The sequence below is a fragment of the Phalacrocorax carbo genome, chromosome 5 (assembly GCF_963921805.1).
Source record: "Phalacrocorax carbo chromosome 5, bPhaCar2.1, whole genome shotgun sequence".
In the NCBI taxonomy this organism is placed as follows: Eukaryota; Metazoa; Chordata; class Aves; order Suliformes; family Phalacrocoracidae; genus Phalacrocorax; species Phalacrocorax carbo.
In genome coordinates this window covers 51,106,724-51,132,708 of record NC_087517.1, presented here as the reverse complement: position 1 = coordinate 51,132,708, position 25,985 = coordinate 51,106,724, and the positions used below count along the sequence as shown (strand labels likewise).

Genomic DNA, 25,985 nt, shown 5'->3' with positions numbered 1-25,985 from the left:
CTGCACTGTTTCTCCGTCCTCCAATATGCTGCTGCCCTAAGGAGCCTGACCCCCTAACGAGAGCCAGGGAAACAAAGGAAACAAACCCAAACTGTCCAGGGCATTCAACATCTTTCTAGGAACACCCAGGCCTCTTGCCAGCTCTCTGCAAACCCCAATTTAGCACTCCAGCAGCACAGAGGGGGGCGGCACACGCAGGAGCAACCCGGAGGGATGCCAAGGAGATACTTAAGGAAACTAATCTGCTCCAGCCCCTCTGCAAATACCTGATGCCGAGGGCGTCAAAGCAAACCCTCAGCTCAGGAGGGCATCCATCCAACCTTGAAAATCACAGAGCAGACACTCGAGTCTGAATAGTTGTTTCAGAAATACCCACTACTACGTAAAAGGGGGAGGCATATCATAGCAAACCAGCCAAGATTGCTAACCTCAGCACGGGAGATTACCTTGCACATGCTAGAAAACTGCCTTCCATCACATAGCAGCTATTGCACTGCCATGCTAAATGACTTGCAGTGTGCCATGAACCAGTCCCTTAAACCACCCCTCCACTACGCAACAAAACGGACAACTGGGAGTGCCACAGACTGCTGAAAGGTAAAGGGGATGCAGCAAGCAACCTTACCACAAAGGTCCACTGACAGCACTGCAACTTCATCTCTGGGGGCTGTTCTTTGCACAGAGCAGCTCTAGGTTTGTTTAGGTGGGGTTTTTTTTTTTTTCCTGTCACCTGCAAAGGGACTTCCCTGCAAAGGGCAGAGAGGGAATGTAAGGAGAACAGAGATTCACTAGCACTTGAACAACATTTATGCCAGCTATGGAGACCCAGGTGCACAGCACTGCCAAAGCAAGTGAAAAAAGATAGCAAGAGGAAAGCTTAACTGCAGAGTATAGATGTGCCCTTACCACAGCTTGAGCTGTGGGAGCTCAACTACTCTCTCCTGTAATTAAAATGCAGGAGAGGAGAGGAAAGCACACGAATTACTCCAGCGTGACCATGAAGGACTAACATGCTTTGAGTTTCAAAGTCAATCTTAACACACACTCTTCGGTGTGATTTTAATCCTTTAAAAAAGGAAAAAAAAAAAAAGAAAAGAAAAAAAGAGGCTTTGCTGTGAAAAAAAATCCTGCAAACCATGTTGTTAAACTACACAAGGAGCAAAGAGGGAGACTGGCTAGGGGTGATGAAGCAAGGCTGAAGGCAGCCCTCTCCTCCCCCCTGCCCCTGCATTTGCTCTGCCAGTTGCTCTGAGCAACATAACGATTCAGGGAGGCAGACTGCCCCGTGACAGGAAAAACACATGTAACACCCAGGCGGTGAAACCTCACATCTGAGAGCATCTATGCAAAACTCAGCCTGAAACATTTTTTCCAGCTCCACAGAGTCGACTTGATGTTTTGCAAAACTGAGCTGGTGAAACACTATCGCTTGCATCGAAGGAGAGATTCACCAGCAGGAGATCCTCTCAAGCATTTCCCTATTTTCTGCGTATCAGCGGGGGGAGGAAAAAAAGAGAGAAGCATCTTACGAGCAAGATGGGGTCCTGCAGCTCAGGGTGATGTAAAAGGACATGAGGACATCAGAAAAAGAAATTACACACGTGCAACACTCTTCAGTCTGGCACCCTGGGGAATAGCTTAGCTAAGAAAACTACTCTGTTTTTAAAATAATGACAGAGGTAAAGAGCCATCAGAATTATGAGTCAAGCTCCAAGATAAGAAATCATACTGCTGGATGGGTGCGGCTGCCTGCTTGTTTAGTCGCTGTGGGTTTTTTTTTTTTTTTAAAAGATAAATGTGTCTTTCAGAGCACGCTTGTCAGCCAGTTTTCCCTCTGCTGAAAAACAAATAAGAAGGAAGCTCACAACTGTGAAAATGATAAACGAAAGGCAAGACAGTTTCCAAAGGGCTGAGATCATGCTTCACAAGCCCTTTAAAGTAAGATGCAACATATCAGTATGTTGAAAAGCACAAAAGAGGAGTAAATTTAAAATTCCACATCGTTTGATAAAATATCATTCAGAGAAGTTATTAAACAAGGTCTGCAAGAGGCAGTGCCCATTCACAGACCAGAACCTGTCAAGGAAAAGAAATAAATAATTCTTAATATCTATTTTTCAACTGTTAAGCTGTTGCTATATAGGAGTATTTCATCAGAAACTTGCTGTCTGGAGGAGGCTAGGCCAGTAAATGCATCCAGGAAAAAAAGTAACTTGTACATCAGAGGAAGAACTAAGGCAAATCCCTTAGGAAGGGTGTAAAATTCAGCAGAGACCGATTTTGAATCCAACAGAACAATGGCTTGAACATAGCCAAGGCAGAAGTACAAAAGTACTGCAGGAAAGCAAACAGTGTAAAGGACCCAGGAGCTCGATGGAGCAGAAGCCGCAGCAGGTCCCCTCGCTCTCTCCAACTTCCCCACTGCTCAGTGAATTGCAATAGCTTGGGGACAGGCATCCCTGCCAGCTCAGCCCAGGACTTTGCTGCTCTCCGAACAGCAAGGTGTTAGGTAGCCACCTCCTCCGAGGTTATACAACAGAAGCGATTTTGTAACCATTTTGGTTTAGAAAGCATTTTGCATTGGTCTTCACCGCTGTTCACTTTTGCATTTTCTTATTCATGAACATCAGAGGGGAAGAAAAGAGACTGAGCACAAGGCAAGACCCTTACTAGAACGACAGGTTTTTAACTGAACCCTGGATACCACTGCTGCTGAACACAGCTTTAAATTAAAGCATCAAGCCCATAAATAGCCTCCTCTTTCTCAGCACGGCACTGGCAGAGAAAGGTTGCAACCCTCTCACCCACTTTGCTACTATGCACCCTGATCAAGAGCATCCCCTTTTCCTGCCAAAACCGGGGCACCAAATTCCATCCACTCCACGCAGCTCCCCAGAAGGCCCCAGCACATGCCCTCATCTGCCATTTCGACATGCACCCAAAGATCCCTGCTCCAGACCCAGCATCTCCTTCCTCATCCAATGGGGAGATGTTGCCCTTTGCTCAACTTCAGTTGGAGCACAAGGGCAAACAGAACCATTTCTTGAGGGAAAAGACCTCATGATTCACCATGGTGCCAGATTTCACTTTTTTGGGTGTCGCTTTTAAAGGTGGCAATGCAAGGCAAGGAGGGAGGGGAACTAACTACAAGCAGCAGGCTCACTAACCCAGGCAATTGAGCTGCCCCATCTCTGACTGCCCCTGCCACCAGCAGGGACCAAACCCAGCTGTCCCACCAGCATTACCAGTTATGTCCCAGGCAGCAGGTATTTTGGGGATTCCCGCGGCTGCCCACTGGGCACCAAGGCCATACCTGTGCCACCTCAGTGTCTCCAGAGAGCAGCAGGGTGGGGATGGGGGGGGGGCGCAGGTGAAGGCTCACCACCCCATGCACCCAAGGAGCAAGACTGGTCACCGGAAAGATGAAGCCTCCCCTAAGAGCAACCAAGGAGATCACTTGCAGCTCCTATACCGCTTCACCCAGTGGGGGGAAACAAGTATTTTGGGGTTTTTTTTATTTTGTTTTGACCTCAGTGCAGCCCACCTCGACTCAAAGAACCCTCTCCCAGCGCCCTGGTAGATTCTCTGCCACATGTACAGCCCCCGCCTTGGCACACAACGCTTTGCAGCCCACCCCCAAGCACACAGCCCTTTGCAGTCCTTCACCCTCCAAAATCCTTCCCCGTGCACATCAAGCCCTTTGCAGCCTTCCCGAGGCCACCACTCGTGCAGCACTCTGGACGCCCCCTCGCACCTCATGCTTTCCCATGCGGGGGTGCCCCAGACACACAGCTCTCTGCAAACCCCTACATGCTCCCGAGCGGACAGACGTTTGCACATCCTCCCCACCCACCCCACCCCTGAGCACATCGCCTTCTGCATCCCCCACACGTGCCCCCGAGCACACAGCTCTCTGCACACCGCGCCCCCCGACCCCCACGCCTACGGCCCTCTGCAAACCCGCCGATGCCCCCAGACGCTCGCCCTTTGCAACCCACCCGCCCGGTGCTTCCCCACGCACCCTCCCCTGGGGCTCCGCACGCCGCCGCGTCTCCGGGCGGAGCCCGCCGCGCACGCCTGTGCACCTCAAAGCTTCTCCTCTCTTCTCTTCCCCTGTCCCGTCGCGATGCGCCTCCCGCTCCGTGTCCCCTCCGCTCGTCACCGCGGGCGGGCGCGAGCTCCCGGCCCCGCCGTGCGCCCAGCCCGCCCTGCCGCGCGCCGCCGCCAAAACCCCAACCGGCGCGCCCCTGCGCAGGCGCAGTGGGAGCCGCACGGCGTCTCGCGAGAAGAGAATAGAACTGCCCCGGCAGCCAAAGGCAACAAGGCGGGGAATTAGCTCAAATGGTAGAGCGCTCGCTTAGCATGCGAGAGGTAGCGGGATCGATGCCCGCATTCTCCAAGTGCCCCTTTTGTTTTCTCACAAGGCGATCCACCGGTGCACTTCTCTTAAAAATTCCTTAAATTCTTACCTGCTTCCTTGAAATTCCTAAAGATACATTTGCTTAACCTGTGGTTAAGGTGCTGTCTACTGTGTGCATAGCACTGCAAGAGAGCCTTTTGCTGTCTCATGGAAACATTAAGGTTGGAAAAGACCTCTAAGATCAAGTCCAGCCATCAGCCCAACATCCCTATGTCTCCTAAACCATGTCACCAAGTGCCACGTCTACACGTTTTTTGAACACCTCCAGGGGTGGAGACTCTGGGCAGCCTGTTCCAATGCCTGACCACTCATTCAGTAAATAAATTTTTCCTAATATCCAATGCAAAGCTCCCCTGGCACAACTTGAGGCCTTTTCCTCTCATCTTATCACATGCTGCTTCAGAGACCAACACCCACCTCACTACAGCCTCCTTTCAGGTAGCTGTAAAGAGTGATAAGGTCTTCCCTCAGCCTCCTCTTCTCCAGACTAAACAACCCCAGTTTCCTCATCTACTCCTCGTAAGACTGGACAAGGCCTGCAACAGGGAGCAATATCCACTCTCTCGGTGCTTCCCTCAGCAGATCTGGCCCCAGCCCTCACCTGCCCATCCCATCCAGAAGCCACAAAGCCCCAGAGATCCCCCCTCCTGGGAGCCTCCGACAGAGCCAAAACACCCATTTACCTTTAGTATATTTGAGAAGGAAGTACCTCAAAGTACCTCAAGGAGGCATTGATGGACATGCCGTTTAGTAAAAAAACTGGCAAGATTTTGCCCAGTGAATTCATCTAGGTGCAAAGGTCCAGGCAAATATACATATTCTTCACATTCTGCTATTATTCTACTGCAACAAGCCCCAAGGAATAATCAAATGCTTTAAAGGAAAAGAGAGGAGATTTTAAAAACTGAGCATATATCATGAAAAAACCCAACCCCGCAGGAATACACTTGGTTGACATTTCCATCCCAGTCACAAGCTGAACTGGAAACCAAATTCTGAGCACTTTCTCCAGTTACATGCATAAGGAAATTACTTTTTCTGACAAATTTCTATAACAAAGAGTGGAATTCAGCTTTCAAGCTGCTCAGAGCCCCCAGACCACACCTGAGCAAACTGCAAAACATCCCATTCCCAGACCTTCGCAGTGGGCCTGGGGGAGGCTCACCCCTCTGCAGAGCATATGCCTGAGCTCTGGGGTGGCTGATGAGGGAAGTCGTCTGGCTCGGAGCCCATGCTCTTAAATCCCAGGAGACTTCCCAGAATGTTTATCAGAACCCCAGGCAGGACTCGGGGCATGGTGGAAAACATCAGTAGGTGCTTTTCAGACTGACTAAATTCTTCTGCAACATTCTTCCATTAAACAACATCTTTAGAAAGAGCAAGAAGCCTTAATATTACTGGGTCTCCTTTTAAAAAAGAATAAACTTGGGGCAACTCTTTTTGTCAAAATAAATCTCATGTGGAGTGATTTTTGCAGAGCAGCACTACTTAGCTATGGTCTTTTTGCACATCTATAGCCATGCCATACCCCAAGCTCGAGTCTTATTTTAGAGTCCTATTTTATTCTTTAACTCCTACAGGTCTTTGAAAGTCCTTCCAGCACTACTGCCCTTCTTTACAGGGAGCATGGGTGTTTAAATAAGACAATTCCAATTAATTCCCAATAGCCCAAAGAAGAACTGTATTCAAGAGAGAATGCAGTGGCTTTTCAAAGTAATTATTTGGCACAAATACCCATGAATTCTTATGGGTAGTCTCATGGAGACTACAGAGAGATGTCTCTACCAGCAGTGGACATCTACCAGTCATTTCCAGAAAATGGCAATGGTAACATGCAAACTGAGGTCTGAAAAACAGAAAAGTGTATGGTTGGTGGAGATTTTTACCTTGAAGATTTCCTTCTTGCTTTTTAAAGCTGATTTGCACTTAGGCTTCTGAGTCCCAGACAAACTCATGAATTAACCAGCTGTCGCTGCAATGGTCTTCAAAGCTTCAGCAAATGATTTGAGTCTTCCTGTGCAGCAGGATTTAACAGGGAAGTTAATTCCATCACAGTCTCCAATTTCATCAGCTGCTATGCAGCCAGCATGAAGAGACCGTACCGTGAAATACATTTATGTCTATGGTCCGGTCCTCTCATTTTCCCCTCTAGCTTTGGCCTCATCTCAGCCCTTGACCCTTGCAATATCTTGGTGACCATGGGCGACCCGAAGATGATGGAAAACTAAAGGACAACCTTATATCTGGTCAAACTGATGCTGCATCGCCCTCTGCAGACTGACAGGCAACAACTGCCATGGGTTGAGGCAGAAGATGCAGAAGAAAAGAAGGGCTGGGAGAAAAATTCCCCTGACCATACTGTTTCTGCAGGTCAGTGCGGTGCAGTTGTTGATGAACATGTCTGGAAGGCCCCATTTTCTTGGGGCCCCATTTTCCCTGGACCCAAGGTGAAAGACACTATACACCGGGATAAAATAGTAAGCATATACTCACAATACTATTCCATTATAATGATTCCCACCTCCCACAAAAATAAAACCAGCATGAAATGAAGAGACCGGCTTTTCTTTTACAAGAACAAGGTGACCACATCAGAACAGCTAAAAATTCCTCCCTAATGGCTTTCTTGTGGGAGTCTATAATGAGCTGCCACAGTATAGAGCATCCATATGTGTGCGTGCACACATGCAAGTTGGGGTGAGCATTTGCCTGTATTTGCCAAGGATCCCAAACCTTGCTCGGCCACCTCACAGCTCCCAGCTGCATGCTACTAGCACCCGTTTATTGACCTCCTTTTTTTTTTTTTTTTTTCTCCCAAGGCATCAGCTAAGCCACAGTGTCAGGTTCTCCACTTTGGCTCCGCAGATGCTTTTGCTCCCCAGTGCTTCATCAGCCCACTGGCTCTTCAGGAGTGACCCAAGTTTTGCATTCCCTCCCCATACAAAGCCTTGCTTCAAGCTGCACACAAGCTCAAGGAACAAATGGCTTCCAGCAATGGATCAAGTAGGAGTTTAAAAAAGACTCAGTGCAACAAATGGAGCTGGGCACATGTTTATGACTTGCTGTTTTGATTGCCACAGCTGAATTTATGTAACAAATTTGCTGGTAGGCATGGCATGGTCAAGTTAGCAAAAGATCTGTCACAACCCTAAAAATGTTATTGTCTTTAATTGTAGTTAAGTATATGAACAGAGGCATCATGAGAGCAGAAGGCAGACTGGGAAACTGCCGCTGGAGGGGGAAAAGGCAAAACTTTCAGCTTACGCTAATAAGCTTAATTGAAGTATCCTTTTGTAACTCTGCTCTAGGGTTATGTGCGTAAATTTAGTTTTAAAATGAAGTTATCTTAAACGCAGAGACACATCAACTTCCCCAGATCCCAGGACACAAAGACTTCCCCTTGCTGGGTCCATGCCAGCCCTGCCCACAAGCAGCAGGGGCAAGGTAGGCACCACTGTGCTCTCCCTCCCTGGTACAAAGGCCAGGGGGGCAGGGGGCAGGCCTAAAAAAAGAGGGAGACAAATTTGAGTGACCTCAAAAAGGACATGGGGAAATGGTAAAGAAGGGAACACAGGGCAGATGTCACCATTAGACTCCTCAGGGAATCACCTGAGCCTGTGCAAACACCCAAATGGATGTACCTTCCACACCAGGCATCTTCCACTGTTTCTGCTGAAAGACATGCACATGCATTCCTCACTGGTGTTTGCTGCTGGCTTTCTCAGCCCCATTTTGCATAGCTTCTTCTGGACTTGTGTGTATCTTGCTGAGTAGGACAGCTTGGTCCTGCTTGCTGGGGAGAGGGCAACAGCTTTTTCATGAGATGCCTTTTGTTGTCCCCACAGTGAGGGCAGCCAAAGGGACAACAGGGAGATAGGGGCTAATAACATCTTGGCATGGCTACCTGTCTTGTAAATCTAGATTTCACCAGCACAGACCAGTGTGTAGGGAGTGCTTTGTCCAGGGCAGGAGGTCTACAGAAGGTCCATGTGACATAAACCACTCTGAAACCTCTAACAAATACTAGACTTTGTCCTTTAGAGACTCCTGGTGCTGGCAGGGGAGCAGGAACCAAGAGAAGCAGTGAGGCGCCAGCAGTGGCTGGACGGGAAATTACACCTTTGCTGTCATACAGAATGACAGACAACTGATTTTAAATTACCTGATGTACCAGGGGACGATGCAACCTCTTGCCAGCGTTCACTTACTTCCTAACGCTAGTGGTCTTCCTGAGAACATCATGCTAAGCAAGAAGGGCAGAGACATCCTTCACCAGCTGCGGCACCCCACACATCTGCCTGCCAGGGAGCATCCTGACAAGCACCGATTCTGGAAGCTTGCACCATCCCCAAGCTCATGGTTGGGGTTCAGTAGGTTTCAGGGTGGACCCAGGGCCACAAGGACTGTTCTGGCAACCCCTTTGTGTGGACAGCTCTGTTTTTCCTGGGAGGGAATGGGGAAGAGGTGCACCCTCTGGCATTCAACTCTCTTCTGGGCACTAAAGAAGGTAGGTTTTACCTCTTTGAGCTCTTCTGGTGGTCGGTTCCCATCTCACCCAGGAGGATAACAAAAGCAACTGGAGGAGGGGGGGGCGGGGAACCTTTAGTACTCCCCCTGGAGTGCAACAAAGGCTGTGCTTCCCAGCCTGCGCCACCATCTCTGCTGGTATCAGCAGCTGCGGAAAGGAAAAATGGAGCTGGCCTTCTGTCTACAGTTCGTTTGCAGTTTATTGAAACACTAATTAATCCTCATGCCACTGAAGATGGGGTGAGAACGTGGGTTACTTCAACCTGCAATTAGCGTGCGATGCAGCTTGAGCAATAGCAGCGTAATCCTTGGGGAGGTGAAGAGCCAGCGGGAGCTTGGGAGGAGGAGGTATAGGACCTGAGGGTCTGCTTGCTGCCGAGAGGCAGTTTTAGGGAGGCATGACCAGGGCTGTGTGAGCATCCAGCATGCACAGGATCAGGGTCTGCCCATGCCCTAGCCCCTGCCAGGGGGGTTAACCCGCAGGTGAGGTGGCAGGGAGGCAGTAATGTGCTCAAGTATCACTCCCCATCCAGACGGGACAGGGCTTGCCTGAGGAATGGAGAAACTATTTGCAAACTCCAGCATCTCTATTCACACTTTAACACTGTGGTGGCCTCATTTTTTGCTGGATCCTTCAATGGCAACTACTCCCCTGCTGTGGGCTAAACCCTAGCGAGTGGATACATGATCAAGGGTAAGAAGTTAAAGCCGCCTCTGTCGTCATCAGGTTTCGTGGGATGTTTGCCTCGTCGCTAAGCCAGGTACAGTCGTGTACAGAGGGCGGCTCCCCAAGACCCTGAAGAGCTGCCCTGCAAGGAAAAAGGTCATCACAGTCCAAAACTGCTTTTCTCCCTCTAGCAGGCACCATGTGTACAACAGCAGAGGTTGCGTAGTAACGGCAGCAGGAAGGCGTCAGCTCTGCCCTCCTCGCTCCCCGCAGAGCACCAAGAAGAACGAGGTATGTATCAGCAGCAAAACCGGGCTCTTAAACTCCCTAAACTTTCCCTTCTGCTTACCGGGGAGGAGCACGTAGTGATTTTAGAGCCCTGCACCGCAGAGGGTGCTTTGTAGGGAATGGCTGGTTGTGCTTAACTGAACTGTTGTGTGAGCCGCGGGGGTGGGGATGGGGTGTTTGTAGGAAGAAGAAACTGGGGGAGAAGCTAAGATTTCGCTGGGGAGGAAGGGAGGCGACTCAGTATGTTGCCTAGAAAGCTCTCCGCACTTCAAAACCTTTCTTTGCTCTGTCTTGTGAAAGTCTGAATGAGCTTTTGCTGGGGCTAAAAGTACTGGGAAACAATAGAGAGACAGGGAGTAGCCAGCAGCCAGAGGAGGAAACGAGCCGAGAGATGACGAATGCCTTCCAGCCCCGGCGAGGTGCTGGCACCCTTGCTCCCGCTGCAGGACAGATGTGCTGGCAAGCTGCTGGTCACTGGGCTCGGGTGGGTGCAGCGGCACGGGGGAAGCCCAGGGAGGGCAATAGTCATTGCAGCAGCAAAACTCTGACGCACCCATCCTCCATTGCTCTCACAGCTTCATTTCAAACAGCTTAGAGGAGAGGCCTTTATGCCATTGAGGCGCATCTCGTCTGCTCGTCAACAAGTTGCACTAATGAGGGAGAGAGAATATGAGAGAAAATGCGTTACAGATAGGACTGGTGAAAGGGATGGTGAGGGGGGACATCTCAGGCCCTCCCAGCCAGCCCCCATACGCAGCTGTCCGGCAAGCTGGAAGTCAGGGAGACCACTGAGGAATGGATATTTTTGTTGTTGTCCCCAGTTCAAACAGTTCCCAGTTCAGACCTTCTCGGGCCAGCGCAAGGGGGATCTTACCTCCCCTGGCCAAGAGCCCTCCACCATATTGCCTCTCCCCTGGGTGACCTGCATGCACCCACCTCGTGCTCTGGGTCCCAGCATGGGGCAGGCTTGCACCCCCATCCCGGGTGGGACCCCTTCCTATTTAATGGTCGATCCTCCCATGCCTTGTGCATCCCCTCGCTACAGGGATTTCCTCCTCTCTTGTCCTGTTTCCTGCATATCCCAGTGCTCCTGCTCTGCAGGGGAGAAAGGGGTGGATTGGAAAAAGGGGTAACAGGGGAGGGGGGAAAAGGGAACAGGAGGAAAAAGAGGAGGAAAATAGGTAAGTGGTGAAGATGAAAAAGAGGGACAAAATAGCACAAGAGGAAGGAAAAAGGAGAAAAGGAGTGCAGAAGGGTGGAAAGGGAACAAAAGAGGGAAGGGGAAAGAAGGGTGAAGGAGGAAAGGGAGAGAAAAGGGAAGGGGGAGAGCACAGGAAGAAGAGGGGAGGAAAGTAAAAACAGGGGAAGAGGGGATGAAAAAGAGAAGAAAGAGGGAAGGGGAGAAGGGAGAAAACAGAGGGAAAGGGGAAAAGAAGGGAGGCAAAATGGAAGCGGGGAGAGCACAGGAAAAAGAGAAGAAAGGGGAAGGTGAGAAGGGGAAAAGAGGAAGAAGAGGGAAGTGAAGGGAACACAAAGAAAAAGAGAGAAGGAAGAGGATATGGAGGAAACAAATGAAGAAGAGGGGAGGTGGGAAAGAGGGGAGGGAAAAGGGGAAAGGGAAAAGAAGGGGGAAAAGGGAGGAAGAAGGAAGTAGGGAGAAGTCAGGAAAAAAGGAAGAAAGGGAAAGTAAGAAGGGGGAAAGAGACAGGAAAGGAGGAGAAGTGGCAGAGAGGGCAGGAAAAAAGGGAGGGGGGAGAGGAGGGAAAAGAGGAAGAAAAGGGGAGAGAAAGAGGAAAAGGGGAAAGAAAGGGAAAAAGGGGGAGGAAGAGGGAAGAAGGGGACAGACCCCGCCCCAGCCCGGCTCCTCCCCGGGTGCGGGCGGGGAGGGGCGGGGCGGAGCCGAGAGGGGCGGGGCGGAGCCGAGAGGGGCGGGGCGGAGCCGAGAGGGGCGGGGCGGGCGGCGGCGGCTGCGCGCGCGGGCAGGCGGAGGGTCGGTAGGAGCGGCGGGGCCGGGAGCAGGGCCGTGGGGCGGGGAGGGCGAGGGGCACTCGGGTGAGCTCCGGCCCTGAGCGTGAGCTGCGGTGCAAGGAGGGGGCCGAGGAGGCAGCCGTGCGAGCAGAGAGGGCAGCTGCCTGCAGCAGGGTGAGCAGGCAAGGGGCAGCAGCGGTGGCGGGTGCGCCCGCCGCGGCAGGACCGGGCCGGTGCTCGGAGATGCGGTACCCTGAAACGGGATTCTCGCTCAGCTTGCAGGGAGGTGCAGAGCCCGGGGGTGGGGAAAAAACAAACAGCAAACACCCACCCTTTTTTTGATCTGAAGGAGGTAAAACGGAAAAAATGCAGTGATCAAACCCGGGGGTGTTTGCTAAACTGCGCGGTTGGTTTCCTTTGCGCTGTTCTCACGTATTTCCACTGGGTTGGGCCGGCACTGATTTTTTTTTTTTTAACGCTGCGTGATTCAAGCCTCTACACGTGGGCCTGCGATGCAAACCCACTGAGGACGTGGCCGCCCGTGACTTCCAACAGCGCCTTGCTTTGGGTTCGAAAGGGGAGAGGCCGAGCGTGTGCGTGAGCCCTGCTAACGCTATACTCGCTGTCCTGGTTTCCCTCGTGTGCTTTAAGAGTATATACTCAGTATATACCTCCCTCCTCTCGTGGTACTTCCTCTCCCCACGTGGATGAGGGATTTGATGTGGATGAAATGTGATGTGTGCTCTGATACCCAGCTCACCTCTGTGAAGAGCCTAGTCTGGGATACCGTTGATTTTGTGGTAGCAGGAGGTGCCTGAGGTGGGGGAAGACGGGTGAACTGGAGTCAGTAACACCCGGTGGTTTTTATTTTTTTCACTGTTCACATTCCAATGTGATAGCTCAGGAGATATTTTTTTTAACAAATATCCTCTAGTCTGAGTCATGTTAGCAAAGCCAAGGCACCAAGACTGCATTTTGTCACCTACTGAAGTACTGCCTTTAATGTTACCCCTGGCAGACTCAGCCTACAGCTCAGCTATTGGCCATAGCATATATATGTGCATGTTTATCTGGAGCTGCTCTCCAAGATGCTGTGTTTACATCAGTTCAGAAATGCAGTTTGACTGCAGAGCAAAAAAAAAAAAAAATTCTGCTTACCAGCTTCTCTGTGCTTGGACTTGGCCAACCAGAGTGACCTTTCAAAGTTTGGATATCAAATTGTGGAGGAATGCTTCTCCCATCCGTGTAGGTTCTACCTCTCGCATACGGATGCGTGGCCAGTGCAATTTTTAATCTAAGCCCAGGCAGTTCTCATGCTCATCTTCCTCATTCAGCCTCATTCTCTCAAAAATAGCCGAACTTTATGTATAGCTCAAGGTCCCACAATCAGTCAGGTGTGCCATACTGTTAGTACTCAATGGCTGTGTGGCTCGGTGCGATAGTGAGAGGGTAGCACCACTGCCTCTAAAAAACTCATTCTGGTTAAGCTCCCTCAGAGGGGGAAGGGGAGCATCTTTCTCTAGTGCAAGCAGCCTTCAGATAACAAGCTGTTGCCTTATCTCTCTAGGATCTGTGTGCTTTTTGCCTCGCAAAGGAGGGCCTTGCCGAAGTCCCAGATAAAACCACTCCAATGCTGCTGGCTTGTACTGGTTCTTGCAGCAGGCTGGTGTTGGAGAAGCACATTCTCTCCTCTTCGCACAGTATAACTCATGGCTGAGAGCTGCAGGGCTTGAAGAGGATTGTTACTTCTCAGTCAGTGGAAAAAAACAAGTTTTATTTTTTCCAATTTCTTTTTTTTTTTTATTTTCAGACCTTATTTCAACTGTCAGAATGGAGCTTGACATCCAGTGTGAGGAGATGAGCCCAACTAGATGGGCTGAACTTCTGCCCACAATGAAATCCTGTAAAACTATCAGGTAGTAACTAGTTGTGTATCATCTTTTCTAAGTAAGAACTGTTGCATTTCTCTCCCCTGTTTTTCAGCTGCAGAACTGTTGATCTGTGACTTTGAAATCATACAGTAACAGGAATTATTCTACCTATTTTTGTCCAGAAAATTAATTTAAAGCGGGGGAAAAAAAACAAACCACCCTCTTACAAGGTTTTTTCAACTACAGGTAAACATCCTTTGGTATGAAGTAATGCTGCCATAGAACTCAGCTAGGTAATGTGATTGTCTAAACATTTGACCACTGTTTCAGTAACTCTCTTTCTCCCTCAAGAGAGGGAAGACATCCCTCTGTGCTCATTACATTGCACACTCTCTGGGCTGCAGGTCAGATGCTGTCAAGTAACTTCCTTAACAGTCACACACAAGCCACATGCTATCAACTTTTAATTCTTCGCTTGGCCTTCAAGAGTACCTGCTTTTTGTGTTGAGCAAACCAGTGTGAGCGAACCATCTCCTGGAGTATAAGCTGTAGGACAGGGTTCAGAAGACTTGCTTCTGCACTCTTCCCCCTCTTCTGGCTGGGAATTCACACCCCGAAGGCTGGCATTGTCTTGCTTGGGCTGGAGAGGATGGGCCTTGTCAAGCCAGTGATGGCTTGCGGGAGGTCAGGCAGGGTGAAGGTGACTTGCTTTTGTTTTGCAAAGGAGTTTTTTGCAGGCAAGCTTCATGGGCCTGACCTTGACTTCCCAAGGTCTGCCTTGGGTGACAGAAGGCAGTGGGATGGTTATCTCCTGGGGAGAGGCTGGGCTGCTCAAGACATGGTGGATGAGAGCGGCTGTGGTAGGGATTTTTATTCGATGTTGAACAGGATCCGCTTGGGATCTTATTGCCAGAGGGAGGGAAGGAGAAGCCTACTACAGCCTCAGTTTTCACAGTGTTGTCTAAGGAGAAATGACCAGGCAACTTTTGTCAGCCCTGGCTGTGCCTGTGCCTGGGGCTGTAAGGTTCTTCATGACAACTTCCTTTTGCCCCATGTCTTTTCTGCCTCCCTGTACACGTCCCTGCCTGTCCTGTGCTCCCAATCCTTTCCTTGGCTCTCCTTTCAGTTCAACTCCCCGTATCAATTTAACAACAACTAGAAAAATTCTGATGCCCAGTGGGACAAGGTGCTGCCACACTGCAAACTCACAGTCTGTGTACTGAGAGTCATGTTGGAGAGAGACAGTGTGGAGCGGCATGACTCACCTACACGAGGCCGAAGCGCCAAGTGGTGTCTCTGGGGCTGGCTGAAGACCTGGCCTGGCTAGTCCAAGTGCAGAACCAGTCTGGCAGCCTGTAAGCTGGCCTCTGGTTAGACATGGCTTCAGACACCAGGTGGTTTGTTGCTATCAGTGTTTAAATGAAGGCACATCCTCCAGCTGAAGCTCTGCCAAGGAGGAGTGACTTGAGTCATGTGCCCTCTTCTGTGCAGCACAGAGGAGGCCCATGGCTTGGGGAACTGCTGTCCTGCCCCTCCTGTACTGCAGCCCTGCAGAGAGAACATGTCTTGGTTTGGGGTGTGCATTGCCCAACGGGCCACACACATACTTACGGAGGTGTCCCAGGGACTGCAGAGGAGTAAATCACACACTTTCCTTTGACAGGGATTGTTCCACCCAGGGAGAACATAGCAACCCTGAGGACTAAAGTGCTCCTCTCCTCTTTCAGGCTGGATGACTGCAATCTCTCCAGCCATAACTGTGAGGATCTCTCTTCAATCATCAGTACGAATCCATCCCTCACAGAGCTGAAGCTGAACAACAATGAATTGGGAGATGCAGGCATTGAATACCTGTGTAAAGGATTGATGATGCCAAGCTGTAGCCTACAGAAGTTATGGTAAAGCACTGTTGATTGTCTTGCTCTAAGATGCTTGCAGTCTGCTGCAGGTGAAATCATGAGGCAGACTAGTATGTGATTGTAGTAAGAGTAGTGCTGATGCGTCTGAGCAATTACCTAGGTCAGATGGTTGGAAAACCCCAAGAGTTTTTGTCTAAGTGGTGTATTTACTGGAAGACTCCAGATCATCAGTCTGTCTGCCTTTGCCTTCCAGCACCAAGGGAAGGACAGGTAGGGTTTTCCCAGCCAAGCAAAGGCTTTCTGGAGACTTTCTTTAGAAGAGGTAGCAGATCTTCCCCCAGCCTAGGCAGATGGATTATCTGTTTAGGCCAGTTTAAACAAAAAGACAACCACAGAGCCATTAGCACATACCTGACATTTTCACAAATGCATTTTTCAGAGGGCTGTTCTGCCAGTTGCAAGCACAGCATTTAGCACCTGGTCCAGTTTGCTCACTCCTTTCTTGAGACAAGCAAAAGGGTGTTCTCATGAGTCTTGGTGTTTCAAGAGCTGTCAGTCCTTCTGACTTCATCAGACTGGCTCTGCCTCAAGCCTTGTCTTCTCAGTTGGGCAGGGCCAACTTGGTTCAAGACAGCACATTTTGCACCAACACCAGCACCACATTATAGCGTTGCTGGGCTTCCCTCAGCAACCATTGTGCAGCAGCTTTCATCAAAGCCAGTGGCTGCTGCCCGTGCTCCTCGGTAACCCTCAAAGAGGTGCTACCTTCTTTGTCCAGCATCTCTTCTGCAGGGTAGTGGTCTTCCAGCTTCTGAAGTGGGTCTAGGATCTTCGTGACACTACCTTGTAAAAATCATTTGCCTTTCAGATCAGATATGCCTGCTCCAAAGTCCCTGTGCCCCCTGCAGTGAGGATTCACTGACAAATAGAGGGAAAGTTGACTGTGAAGCTAATCAAACTGCAAATCTCCAATAGACCTTCAAGAAATAACTGTGATACTCTGTACTAGAAGACTGACAGAGTAACTTTTCAGAGAGTTTGTCCTAAGCTTCAAACTTCTCCAGATGTTCAAATAACAGCCTGGATTAGGCTGTTTCAGTTCTGTAGAAACATAATTGTACATTTGGGGGGATTCTGGTAAGGTGCCTTAGGGAATAAAAGAGCAACGAAACCCAAGTCAGACTTAGTACCACCATGCACAACACCCCTCTGTTGCCAGAAAGTCTTGTCCAGTAACTCTAAATATCCCATAGCAATACCAGCATAGTTCCTATGCCACCTCTCCCAGCCTGAGTGCTGCTTCATAGATCTTTCTTGTAGTATACCATTAAACTTCTAAATGATATCCAGGGATTTAATCCAAGTTGGATGAGATTTTTTACTTCTAGCTACTCTGGATCACATTTCCAGAGGGGGAAAGAGATCATAAGATGCCATTGCTTTATCTCTGGAATAAGCCTCATGATGATTAGAACACTTCTATAAAGCAGTTGCAGTGCTGCTTAATGTAGGGTGTATCCTTCTTCTGCTAGAGGTGCTATATGAGCAATTACCCTGAAGGAAGCATGGGAGCTATTGTTCTTGCTACAAGTATAATGCTAATTGATAAAATAGTACTAACCTGGACATACTGCTTTCTAGAGGGTTATGCACTGTCAGTGCCACAGTGTCCTTTCCAAGCTCAGACCTCAGCAGATGCACCTCTCTGAGAAGAGCCTCCGTAATTTGGGGGGCGCATTTCCCTCACCCTGGTTGCCTCTCTCCTTCAGGCTGCAAAACTGCAATTTGACAAGTGCCAGCTGTGAGACTCTCCGCTCTGTCCTCAGTGCACAGCCGTCCCTAACCGAGCTGCACGTAGGTGATAACAGACTGGGAACCGCTGGAGTGAAGGTGCTGTGTCAAGGGTTGATGAACCCTAACTGTAAGCTGCAGAAGCTGCAGTAAGTAGTCACTGGGCTTTTTTGTCATCAGATAGGTCATGCTTGTCTTTCCCTTGAGATGAGCAGGAGTTTTTTTGCCAGATGTGGATTTCTTCCTATTTTATCTGAAATTGTGACATGTTTATTAATGCTGGTAGGTCTCCTGGGTTTGTAAGAGCTGGGTGTCTGTTCCCATAGGCTTTGTGTAGCCCTTCTGGCAGTGGTGGCTATTAATGCAGGACCTCTCAGACTCTCGGGGAAAGTCTGATTCTGCTGTACTTGGTCATTGTTCCTTGTTCTATGGCTGAGCGGCACTCAGGTCTATTTGCAGCCTCCAGCAACTCCTGGGAAGGCTCGGGGGCAAGCCTGTGTGATGTGTGGCAATGCAAAACTCAGTTGTGTGTTCCATGGCAGCCTGTGCATTGGTTTAACGGAGGACTAGTATAAAAATGGGGTGGGTGATTAGTCTTTCTAGGGTCCTCTGGAGTCTAGTTTAAGAATTAATGCTTCCTGAAATGAGCAGGGAGATGCTGTTAAAAACTTACCGTTATCTCTATTTTCATGCATTGCCTGATCATGAGTCATGTTGGCATGTTTTCTGCCCTTGCTAACACACTCTTTGCCCAGCTGATGTCTTGGGGGTAGCGGGACATGGTGAAGACAGTTTTTTTTCCCTTGGTGGTCTTTTCTTTTCACAGGCTGGAGTATTGTGAACTCACAGCTGATATTGTGGAAGCCCTCAATGCCGCTCTGCAAAGCAAGCCCACCCTGAAGGAGCTCAGCCTGAGTAACAACACACTGGGAGATACAGCTGTAAAGCAGCTGTGCCGGGGACTGGTGGAGGCAAGCTGCAACCTCGAATTACTACAGTAAGGGAAAGCTGGTCATCTCCAACTGCCGCTACTCATACCATCTGTAAGACAGGAAAAATTATTGTCAGGAATGCTTGAAATTTAGGCCAGATTTTTTGCTGGCTCAGATTTCTGTAACTGCAAGCAAGTATCTAGGGCATTCAGTTTTGGGTTTTTTTGGACCTCTTTTTAGCATGTGATTCTGAGCTCACTCTTACGCCTGTTAGTACAGTGTGAGCGTGTACCCCTGGTTAAACCTGCAATTAGAAGGCGTGACTGCTCGCCAGTATCTGAGAGCAGAGGAGCCACCTTCAGTGGCTGCAGTTCTTACCCCTGAATTACCAGCCAGCTGAGTATATTTATTCAGATCTCTTTTTTGCTTCAAAACAGAGATACTGGATTTGGCCTTGTATCTGGGGTAAAGCCCCTGAAGGGTTTTAGGGGAGAGGCGCGATTCATTTTATCTTGCCCCTGTGCTTCAGCAGAGGTTGGCTGCCAGGGATTCACTGTGTGATACAACCAAAAGTTCCTCTTAAAAAGGACGGTTGATATAAAGGGGGAGTTTGGCAAAAACAATCCTTGCATTAATGGATGTGAATGGCTGCGTCAGAGTAAAGGTGCCGTGCAGCCTCATGGAGTGCAGGAGCAGCCTGTTGCCTCACGCAGAGCCTGTCTGGGATACCTGTATCACCTCTGAGCCTTGCAGGGTCTAGCAATGTCCAGCTGAGCTGCACTGGTTTGCAGCAAGGAACCAGCCCATAGCCCCTTCTTAGTCTGCACTGGGGGTGTTAAGGTGTATCTAACACAGCGGATCTGGAGCAACTGTGCTTTCTTCTGCAGCCTGGAGAACTGTGGCATAACCACCAATAGCTGTTGGGAGATTAGTGCTGTTCTCAGTAACAAGTCATCACTGACAGATCTCTCCGTGGGGGATAACAAGATTGGGGACTCCGGTCTGGCTCTGCTGTGCCAAGGACTGATGCATCCCAACTGCAAAATCCAGAAGCTATGGTAAGGGTAGGCAGAGGTTACTTAAGTCCCTCTTGCAGCCTCTGAGCTATCTACCTCATGCTGCTGGTTTGGTCCTAAGCGGAGTTTCTCAGTTACACTCACTAGTGAAACAAGAATGTCTCTACTGCAAATTAGTTACTTCTCAAGGCTGGGTGGAGGACACCATGAATGAGCAGGACCACACTGAAATTTCTTGGATCAAATTCTGGGGAGAGAGTGAATGGAAATTTGTGATGGAGTTGTCTTGGCTTCCTGTTGAGTTATCTGTCTACTAGAATTGTGTGTTCCTATTTATTTTTTGTGTTACAAACAGAGATTTTGGTGCAACGGATGGGGAGTAAGAAGGAAGTTGTGTGGTGTGATGCATGAATGGGTTTTGTAAAGAGATGATATAACCGTAAATTTAGACTACTAAAATAGGACTCTGTTTTCTAATCTGAGTCATTCTTGGGGGGAAAATAACACTTTCTTCTTCCCTGCAGGTTATGGGACTGTGATCTCACAAGTGCTAGCTGTAAAGATCTCTCCAGGCTCATCAGTACAAAAGAGACCCTCACAGAGATCAGTCTGATAGACAATAACCTGAGAGACTCAGGAATGGAAATGCTGTGTCAGGCACTCAAGGATCCCATATCTAAACTCCAGGAGCTATGGTGAGCTGCCGTCAAGTTTCACATATGCATTACTTTCTTTGGAGACCTCACTGAAGAAAGATGTAGGTGAATTATGCCCGCCAGGTAGATCCTCAGTTGCGATGGTTTCAGGGACAACTGGTGCAAGTTGTTACCTAAAAGATTTAGACTTGCAGAACTAAAGGGATTTGTATTTCTAAACTCATAGATGCTTTGAAGATCTGCCCCATAGTCATCCTGTTATAAACAATAGGATACCAATCATCACTTGCAAGCTTCTGTCTAATATATTTTATCATGCAACAAATGGCAGCTAAGAGACTTTTGAAGTTTGAAAGGCCTCGTGTAATAGCAAAATGAGTGCTGTGATCAGATACCTCAGGTTCTCCACTGATGAGGCAAAAGAAGGCTCTAATGACATAAAAAGTTCTCAGCATCCTCTCTGCTGACAGTGTTACCTTTTAGGCTGGGATGGCGTGGTGGCCGGGAGAGGAAAATTGTTCTCTTACATAGACCTTGAACAAGCAGCACTTGAACTTTTCTACATTGCAAGTTCAGTTCCTGTCCCCAGCTGCTCTGGTGCTCTGGGAGTTGGTGAGGTGCCTCACGAGTTCACAGTGGAGCTGAGAGTGACTCTGAGAGCAGCACACTTTGTCTGTGATCAGTCATGTGCTCTATGGGCAGCTGCCTTTCCTAGGTGCATGCTCTGAAACAGACATCCCAAGTACAAAACGTGAGAGAGGTGCTTCTTAGGAAGGATCAAGCAGACGGGGGGTTGGGAGGAGTACAGTGATGGTGGGAAGGCTTTAGTTCCTCTGTTCTCACTGTCCAGGCTCTTGTGAAGCAAATGTGAAGATGTGGATGGTGTCTGATACACTCTAGATCCCCCATCTAGATCTCATGTCACTTTTGCCTTGCAGGATTAGGGAGTGTGGGCTCACGACTGCTTGCTGCAAGGCCATCAGTTCTGCTCTCAGTGTGAACAAGCACTTGAAAGTACTGCACATGGGCGAGAACAAGTTGGGAGATGCAGGTGTTGAACTCATGTGTGAAGGGCTGCTGCATCCCAACTGCAACATCCAGTCCCTATGGTAAGGTGCACCCTCAGAGGTCTTCTCTCTTGCTGTGTTGCCCTCCCAAGAACGACATGCAGAGAGAGGAAGATAGGAATAGATGGTAGTATGGTATTTTTTTTTGCTCACATGAAACAATTCACACATCAAACTGATGTATAACTAGTCCACTAGCAAGTAAATGGAAGCCACAAGTGCTTCCTGTATCCTGTCACTCATGGTCTCTTGCAAGTACAGGCTGTCCCCCATGCGACAGTGCATTCATAGCCATACACAGGTGCTCTCCCAGGTGCAGAACTGAAAGTTGACAGTGCAGTGTACCTTCAGGATCTAAGCAAAGTGTGGGGAGGCTGGAGGGATCTTGCTTTTTGCTGTGAGCAGCCCACTGTAGGGGTTCCCATGCGCTTCTCTGAACTCGCCCACAGGGCCTCTCTCGGGTGGGACACTGAGATGGAGGAACTGCTGGTCCAGGTCTGCCATGTTAATTCCCATGCCTGCCAGTTGCAATGCAAAGCCTGCCTGAACTCACCAGTTGCCTCTCACTTTCCATAGTCTCTGTGGGTGCCAGCACTGGTCCAGCCACAGCAGTAGGAACAGGAGGCCAGCCGGAGCATCACCTCCAGCCCTGCCACGGGACTCGCCTTCCCTGTCTTCCTGTTCCCTTCCCAGGCAGGGACCAAGCTCTGGACTGGTGTGGCTGTGGCATGCATGGGGCACCATGCTTGTTTCCTCCACACTGTTTGACAGAAGCTGGAGCTGTGCTTCAATGCCTGAGCCTCACAGTGAGTTGAACAGAGGAGTTGTGGGAGACATCAGTATGACTTGAAGTCTCTGCCCAGAAAGATGTTTGCTGACCAGTTAAAGCTACTTGGTTCTCAGCTGAGAGCTTCAGTTGCCATTTTTAGAGAGATGGTTGCAAGTCTCAGGTAATAAACTGTAGAGGTGATTTACGATCGGTTTAAACCAAAGAGAAGATTATGCATGATGTTGAAGTTGGGACTATCTTAGACTTCCTTCTCCACCTGTAACTACACACTTTAAGGTTTAGGGAGGACTTTTAGGTGTTCATCAGTTGCCGTGAGGACAGCTGTCTCTGTGGGAGGACCACAGACCAGCCCCTGCTGATGTCTCAGAGATGCCAGCCTAATGGGGGATCTCTGGTCTGTGCTAGGGATGTATGCACCTGCTGCCCGAGTGCGGGCTGGTCTCTGGAGCCATCACTTACAGCACTGGCCTTTCCCTCCTCTCCATCCTCTTCCTGCAGGCTGGGTAACTGTGATCTCACAGCAGCCTGCTGTGCAACCCTCGCCACTGTCATGGCTACCAAGCAGTGCCTTACTGAGCTGGACCTGAGCTACAACTCTCTGGAAGATGAAGGCATCAGGAAGATCTGTGAAGCCTTGAGAAATCCCAACTGCAACGTGCAGCAGTTAATGTGAGAGATGTTTGTGGTCCTGCTTGTGTTCCCCTTGGCAGGTGGTGAGCTCCAGCAAGCTGGGGGGGCAGTGAGGAGGGGGCCACAAGCACCAGCTTTCTGGGAATTGCACCTGAGGGCAACTCGGGGTCAAGTACCATCTGCATGTTGCAAAACACTCCTTGTCCCTTCCAAGTGATGTGACCACAGTGCCTTGATCTGCTTTGGTCCATGGAGCCCAAGAACAAGGAGAAGGTGGTGCTGGGGAGGGAGTAATAGGGTCCTGTGTTGTAAGGCATGTTTCTGGCTGTTGGGCCGGACTCTCCAACCTAGATGGGGGCCCTTCCTGTTATATGATCTTCCCACACTGGCCATTTGTGTGTCTTGCCTTAATGGGAGAATGCTTACTAAACCAGCTTGCCTTTCTGTTCGGGTGTAGTTTGTATGACATTTTCTGGAGTTCTGAAGTGGATGATGAACTGAGAGCCCTGGAGGAGTCCAAGCCTGAAGTGAAGATTATTTCATGAGTGGTGACTGCCTGCAGAGCAACGTCAAAGCAACCTCTTCTTAATCTGAACTTTTTCATACATAAAGCTAATTAATAGAAAATTTGCTTGTACCAAAAACGTTTGTGGATTCCTTGAGTGGGTATCAGGGAGCTGATCAACCTTCTGTGCCTCTCTGGATGTACTAACTCTGGGGCTCGTGAAAGAGTTGCACATTTTCACTGCAGCATTACTATCCTTGAAATAAACAGTTACTGGGCATCTTTGAGAAGTGAGTCTCTACCCTTTAGGAGCTCTTTAATCCTATACTACCTTCTAATACATTAGTCAGGCTTTAAAGAGAGCTCATTTCCAAGGGCAGGAGAGCTACCTAGTGTATTATTACTGGGTGGTGCTTTTGCCAGGTCTCTGGCAAAGGTTCTCAAAAAAACCCAAATGTTTTTAACGTAAATTGGAGCTCTCCCCTGCCTTTCCATAGAAGAGTTCTTGGAAAGGCAGTGGTGGCCAAGGCACTAGAGACAAAAGAAGTAAGCAGCTGTTCAGCTGTGTAACTTCAAAATTGGTGTCCCTTGAAAAGTGATTTTCCTACAAACAAAAGATGCTGTGTGCATTTCTGCTAGTAGAGGAAATGATTAAATGGTTTGATATGTTTGCTCTGGCAAGAGTGGTTCTACAGGAACTTTATTAAAGTCTGTTTGCAAATACTTAAATGCTTCCTTTTTCTACTTAGAAAAATAAGATATATCTGTATATTTCTCCTTTAAGACCAATCAATCACTTGTGAAATACAATACTACTAATATATTGTTTTACATGTTTGCTTTCGGTAAGTTCCTAGCTGAAGCATGTCAGCAGAAGATTTTAGTCAAAGCCTTAGGTGGACAGCAAGACTAGAAGATGTTCCCCTTATTTCAGGAGACACTGATTGTGTTTTCTTGCCCAGTCAGAGTTTTAATAAACGTTGTTCCAACGTTCCAAAAGGCAGTTGTTGCACACCCAAAACATGAAAGACTGAACGTAGCTGTAAAAATGCAGGAGATAAACCTGACTTTGTCCTGGGGTGGCCTTGCAGGAGGAATGCCAAAAAATCCCATTCCCCAACATCTCGCTTCCTAGAGCAGTCACTTGGTGTTTTGTTCACTTGCAAAGTCTGCCTGCGCACCCAAGTTAAAGGTGTCCTCCAGGCTTTGGCGTATGATGCTCACAGTTCATGCTGTAGAGGCTGTAACTGGCTTGTCTTTGACTTCAGGAAGCTTTGACACAAGCATAGTTTCTGCATTAGCCTTCACATATCTCACATGGTGCCCCAGAAGTAGCTTACTTGTGTCTTCAGGCAGGTGTGAAGGATAGGATTTGCTTTTTCCTCAACACACATCTCCAGAAGCTGCCCAAAATGCTAAAAAATTTACTCCTTTTTGCTTCAAGAGCTATTTGGCATTCTCCATAAAAGGTAGAAGTCATTCTTGTGTTTAGAAACCTACCAGTCCTGAGGGGATCTTAAAGAGGCTTTTCACATTCATTGTCTCTTATGGACTTGGCATGTATGGGCTCATTTCAAGCTGGGGGAGACGATAGGGCTGAAGAGGTGCAAGAGCACATGTAGCCACAAAAATCAGACTTCTGGATGGGTGTAAAGACAGCACTCTAAAAAAAAATTAAGCGAATATTAGATGTGGATTTCTGAGAGTACCTGGTATGGTGGATAGAAGAGCATGCCTGAGAGGGAGGCAGAGGTGCTCCTGGGTTGCTCCCAAAGCAGGTTGTGGTCAGGCAGGTTGAAGGTGAGATAGTTTGCAGGCAAACCCTCCCTCAGCCCCATCTAGCCGGCAGGATGATTTGAGCACTGCGTCAACAAAAGTCAAACCTGGCCCAAACTAGCCCACAGCACCCACGCATCAGCAGAATGTGTTCCCTGCAGCATCCCTGGTGCTGGCTACCCAGGGGGTGGCACTCTTCCCCTCGCATTGCAGTGCAGGATGATGCTGCTGCTGGCCTCCAGCGCTGCAAGGCCTGGAAAAAGTGCTCCTTTGCCTGCAGCAGAGGAAGAAGAGGCAAAGACCACCGTAGCTCCACCACAGGCGTTTAGCCTCTGACTGGGGATAAACCTCATGCATGCCTTGGGTCCTGGAGTGGTTTTGCAGTTCCCTGGAAAAATGCCAACAGGGTTTGGAAAGGTCTCTGCAGCACTTACCACTTGTCCAGTTACCAGCTTCAGCAAGAAAAACCACAGGAGGCATATTTTGCCATCCGAATGAGCTCAGAGCATCTCAGGCCAGGCCCACCCAGCAGAGGTCTGCAGGTCCACCCAGAGTAGGGAGGACCCTGTGCATTCAGACCACATGCTGTGCTTTAGGACAATGTGAAGTCTTGTGCTTGGCTCTAAAAACCAAATATAAATCCTGGGATCTAGGAGCAAGCCACTGTAGCAAGGGATACTTGAGCTCATAAACAAGACTCGAGCAAGGCTTTGTATTCCTAAAACCTCATCTGTTTTTATTCTTGTATGAGCTGGTCCAACTCACTTCCCTGACAAAACTTGTCACAACCATGAACTTGGGAGAGTTGAAGGACAGAGAAATTTGCTCCTGCATTGTAGACATGTGGGTCTTCACCATTTTAAGGTAAAAGGAGTAGGCAATAATTGAGTCACAAACCTTTCATGCAGACTAGATGTCAGGCTGGCAGTCAAGGCCTTGCTCACACCAAGTTCACAGCTGGAGCACCCAGCAGCTCCTAGGCTGTCACAGTCACATTCTGGTTCTCAGTCAAGGCAAATTGTTGGACCCACTGTACCACTGGTTTGTAAATACTGACTTTCTACTAGCAAGGGTTGAGTTTAACCTAGTATAATGAAGCTTAAAGATAAAATTATAATTCCAAAATAGAAGGTTAAGAAATCCGGGTATGACTTTCAGTTTTAAGCAAATACTAGAAGCTTAAAAAACATGCCTCTTGAGATCAAATAGCAGAGAACTTAAA

At 48.9% G+C, this 25,985-nt stretch overlaps 2 protein-coding genes and 1 non-coding gene across 11 annotated transcripts in view; 2 read left to right on the top strand and 1 right to left on the bottom strand.

The window, feature by feature from the left end:
• Window positions 1-4,252, bottom strand: part of LOC104044442 (USP6 N-terminal-like protein) — an 85,897-nt gene extending 81,645 nt beyond the window's left edge. For 3 of the 6 annotated variants that reach the window (XM_064452411.1, XM_064452407.1, XM_064452403.1), the window contains exon 1: window positions 4,086-4,242. The gene's annotated coding sequence lies outside the window, so the exon portion shown is untranslated. Of the gene's footprint in view, window positions 1-625; window positions 747-4,021 lie in introns of all 6 variants that reach the window. The other 3 variants (XM_064452404.1, XM_064452406.1, XM_064452405.1) reach the window with 3 other exon arrangements.
• Window positions 4,253-4,326: 74 nt separating this feature from the next.
• Window positions 4,327-4,399, top strand: TRNAA-AGC (transfer RNA alanine (anticodon AGC)). The gene has a single exon. It is a non-coding gene; the product is annotated as a tRNA-Ala (tRNA).
• A 5,413-nt stretch (window positions 4,400-9,812) lies between these two features.
• Window positions 9,813-23,710, top strand: RNH1 (ribonuclease/angiogenin inhibitor 1). 4 transcript variants are annotated; one of them, XM_064452402.1, is made up of 10 exons: window positions 9,813-9,905; window positions 13,681-13,786; window positions 15,469-15,639; window positions 17,370-17,540; window positions 18,218-18,388; window positions 19,211-19,381; window positions 19,864-20,034; window positions 20,934-21,104; window positions 22,351-22,521; window positions 22,940-23,710. In XM_064452402.1, the coding sequence occupies exons 2-10, from the start codon at window positions 13,701-13,703 to the stop codon at window positions 23,025-23,027; spliced, it is 1,371 nt and encodes a 456-aa protein (XP_064308472.1). In that variant the 5' UTR covers window positions 9,813-9,905; window positions 13,681-13,700; the 3' UTR covers window positions 23,028-23,710. The 4 variants fall into 4 exon arrangements, with proteins under 4 accessions (XP_064308472.1, XP_064308470.1, XP_064308471.1 ...); XM_064452400.1 differs by lacking the exon at window positions 9,813-9,905 and adding an exon at window positions 11,852-11,892; XM_064452401.1 differs by lacking the exon at window positions 9,813-9,905 and adding an exon at window positions 11,875-11,896.
• The last annotated feature ends 2,275 nt before the right edge of the window (window positions 23,711-25,985 follow it).

What these genes read in the sequence shown, in the direction of transcription:
- RNH1 (XM_064452402.1), top strand. Translation starts at nt 13,701, where the DNA reads ATGGAGCTTGACATCCAGTGTGAGGAGATGAGCCCAACTAGATGGGCT. An exon ending in AAATCCTGTAAAACTATCAG is followed by an intron (nt 13,787 to 15,468) that starts GTAGTAACTAGT and finishes CTCCTCTTTCAG; the next exon opens with GCTGGATGACTGCAATCTCT. An exon ending in TGCAAAATCCAGAAGCTATG is followed by an intron (nt 19,382 to 19,863) that starts GTAAGGGTAGGC and finishes TCTTCCCTGCAG; the next exon opens with GTTATGGGACTGTGATCTCA.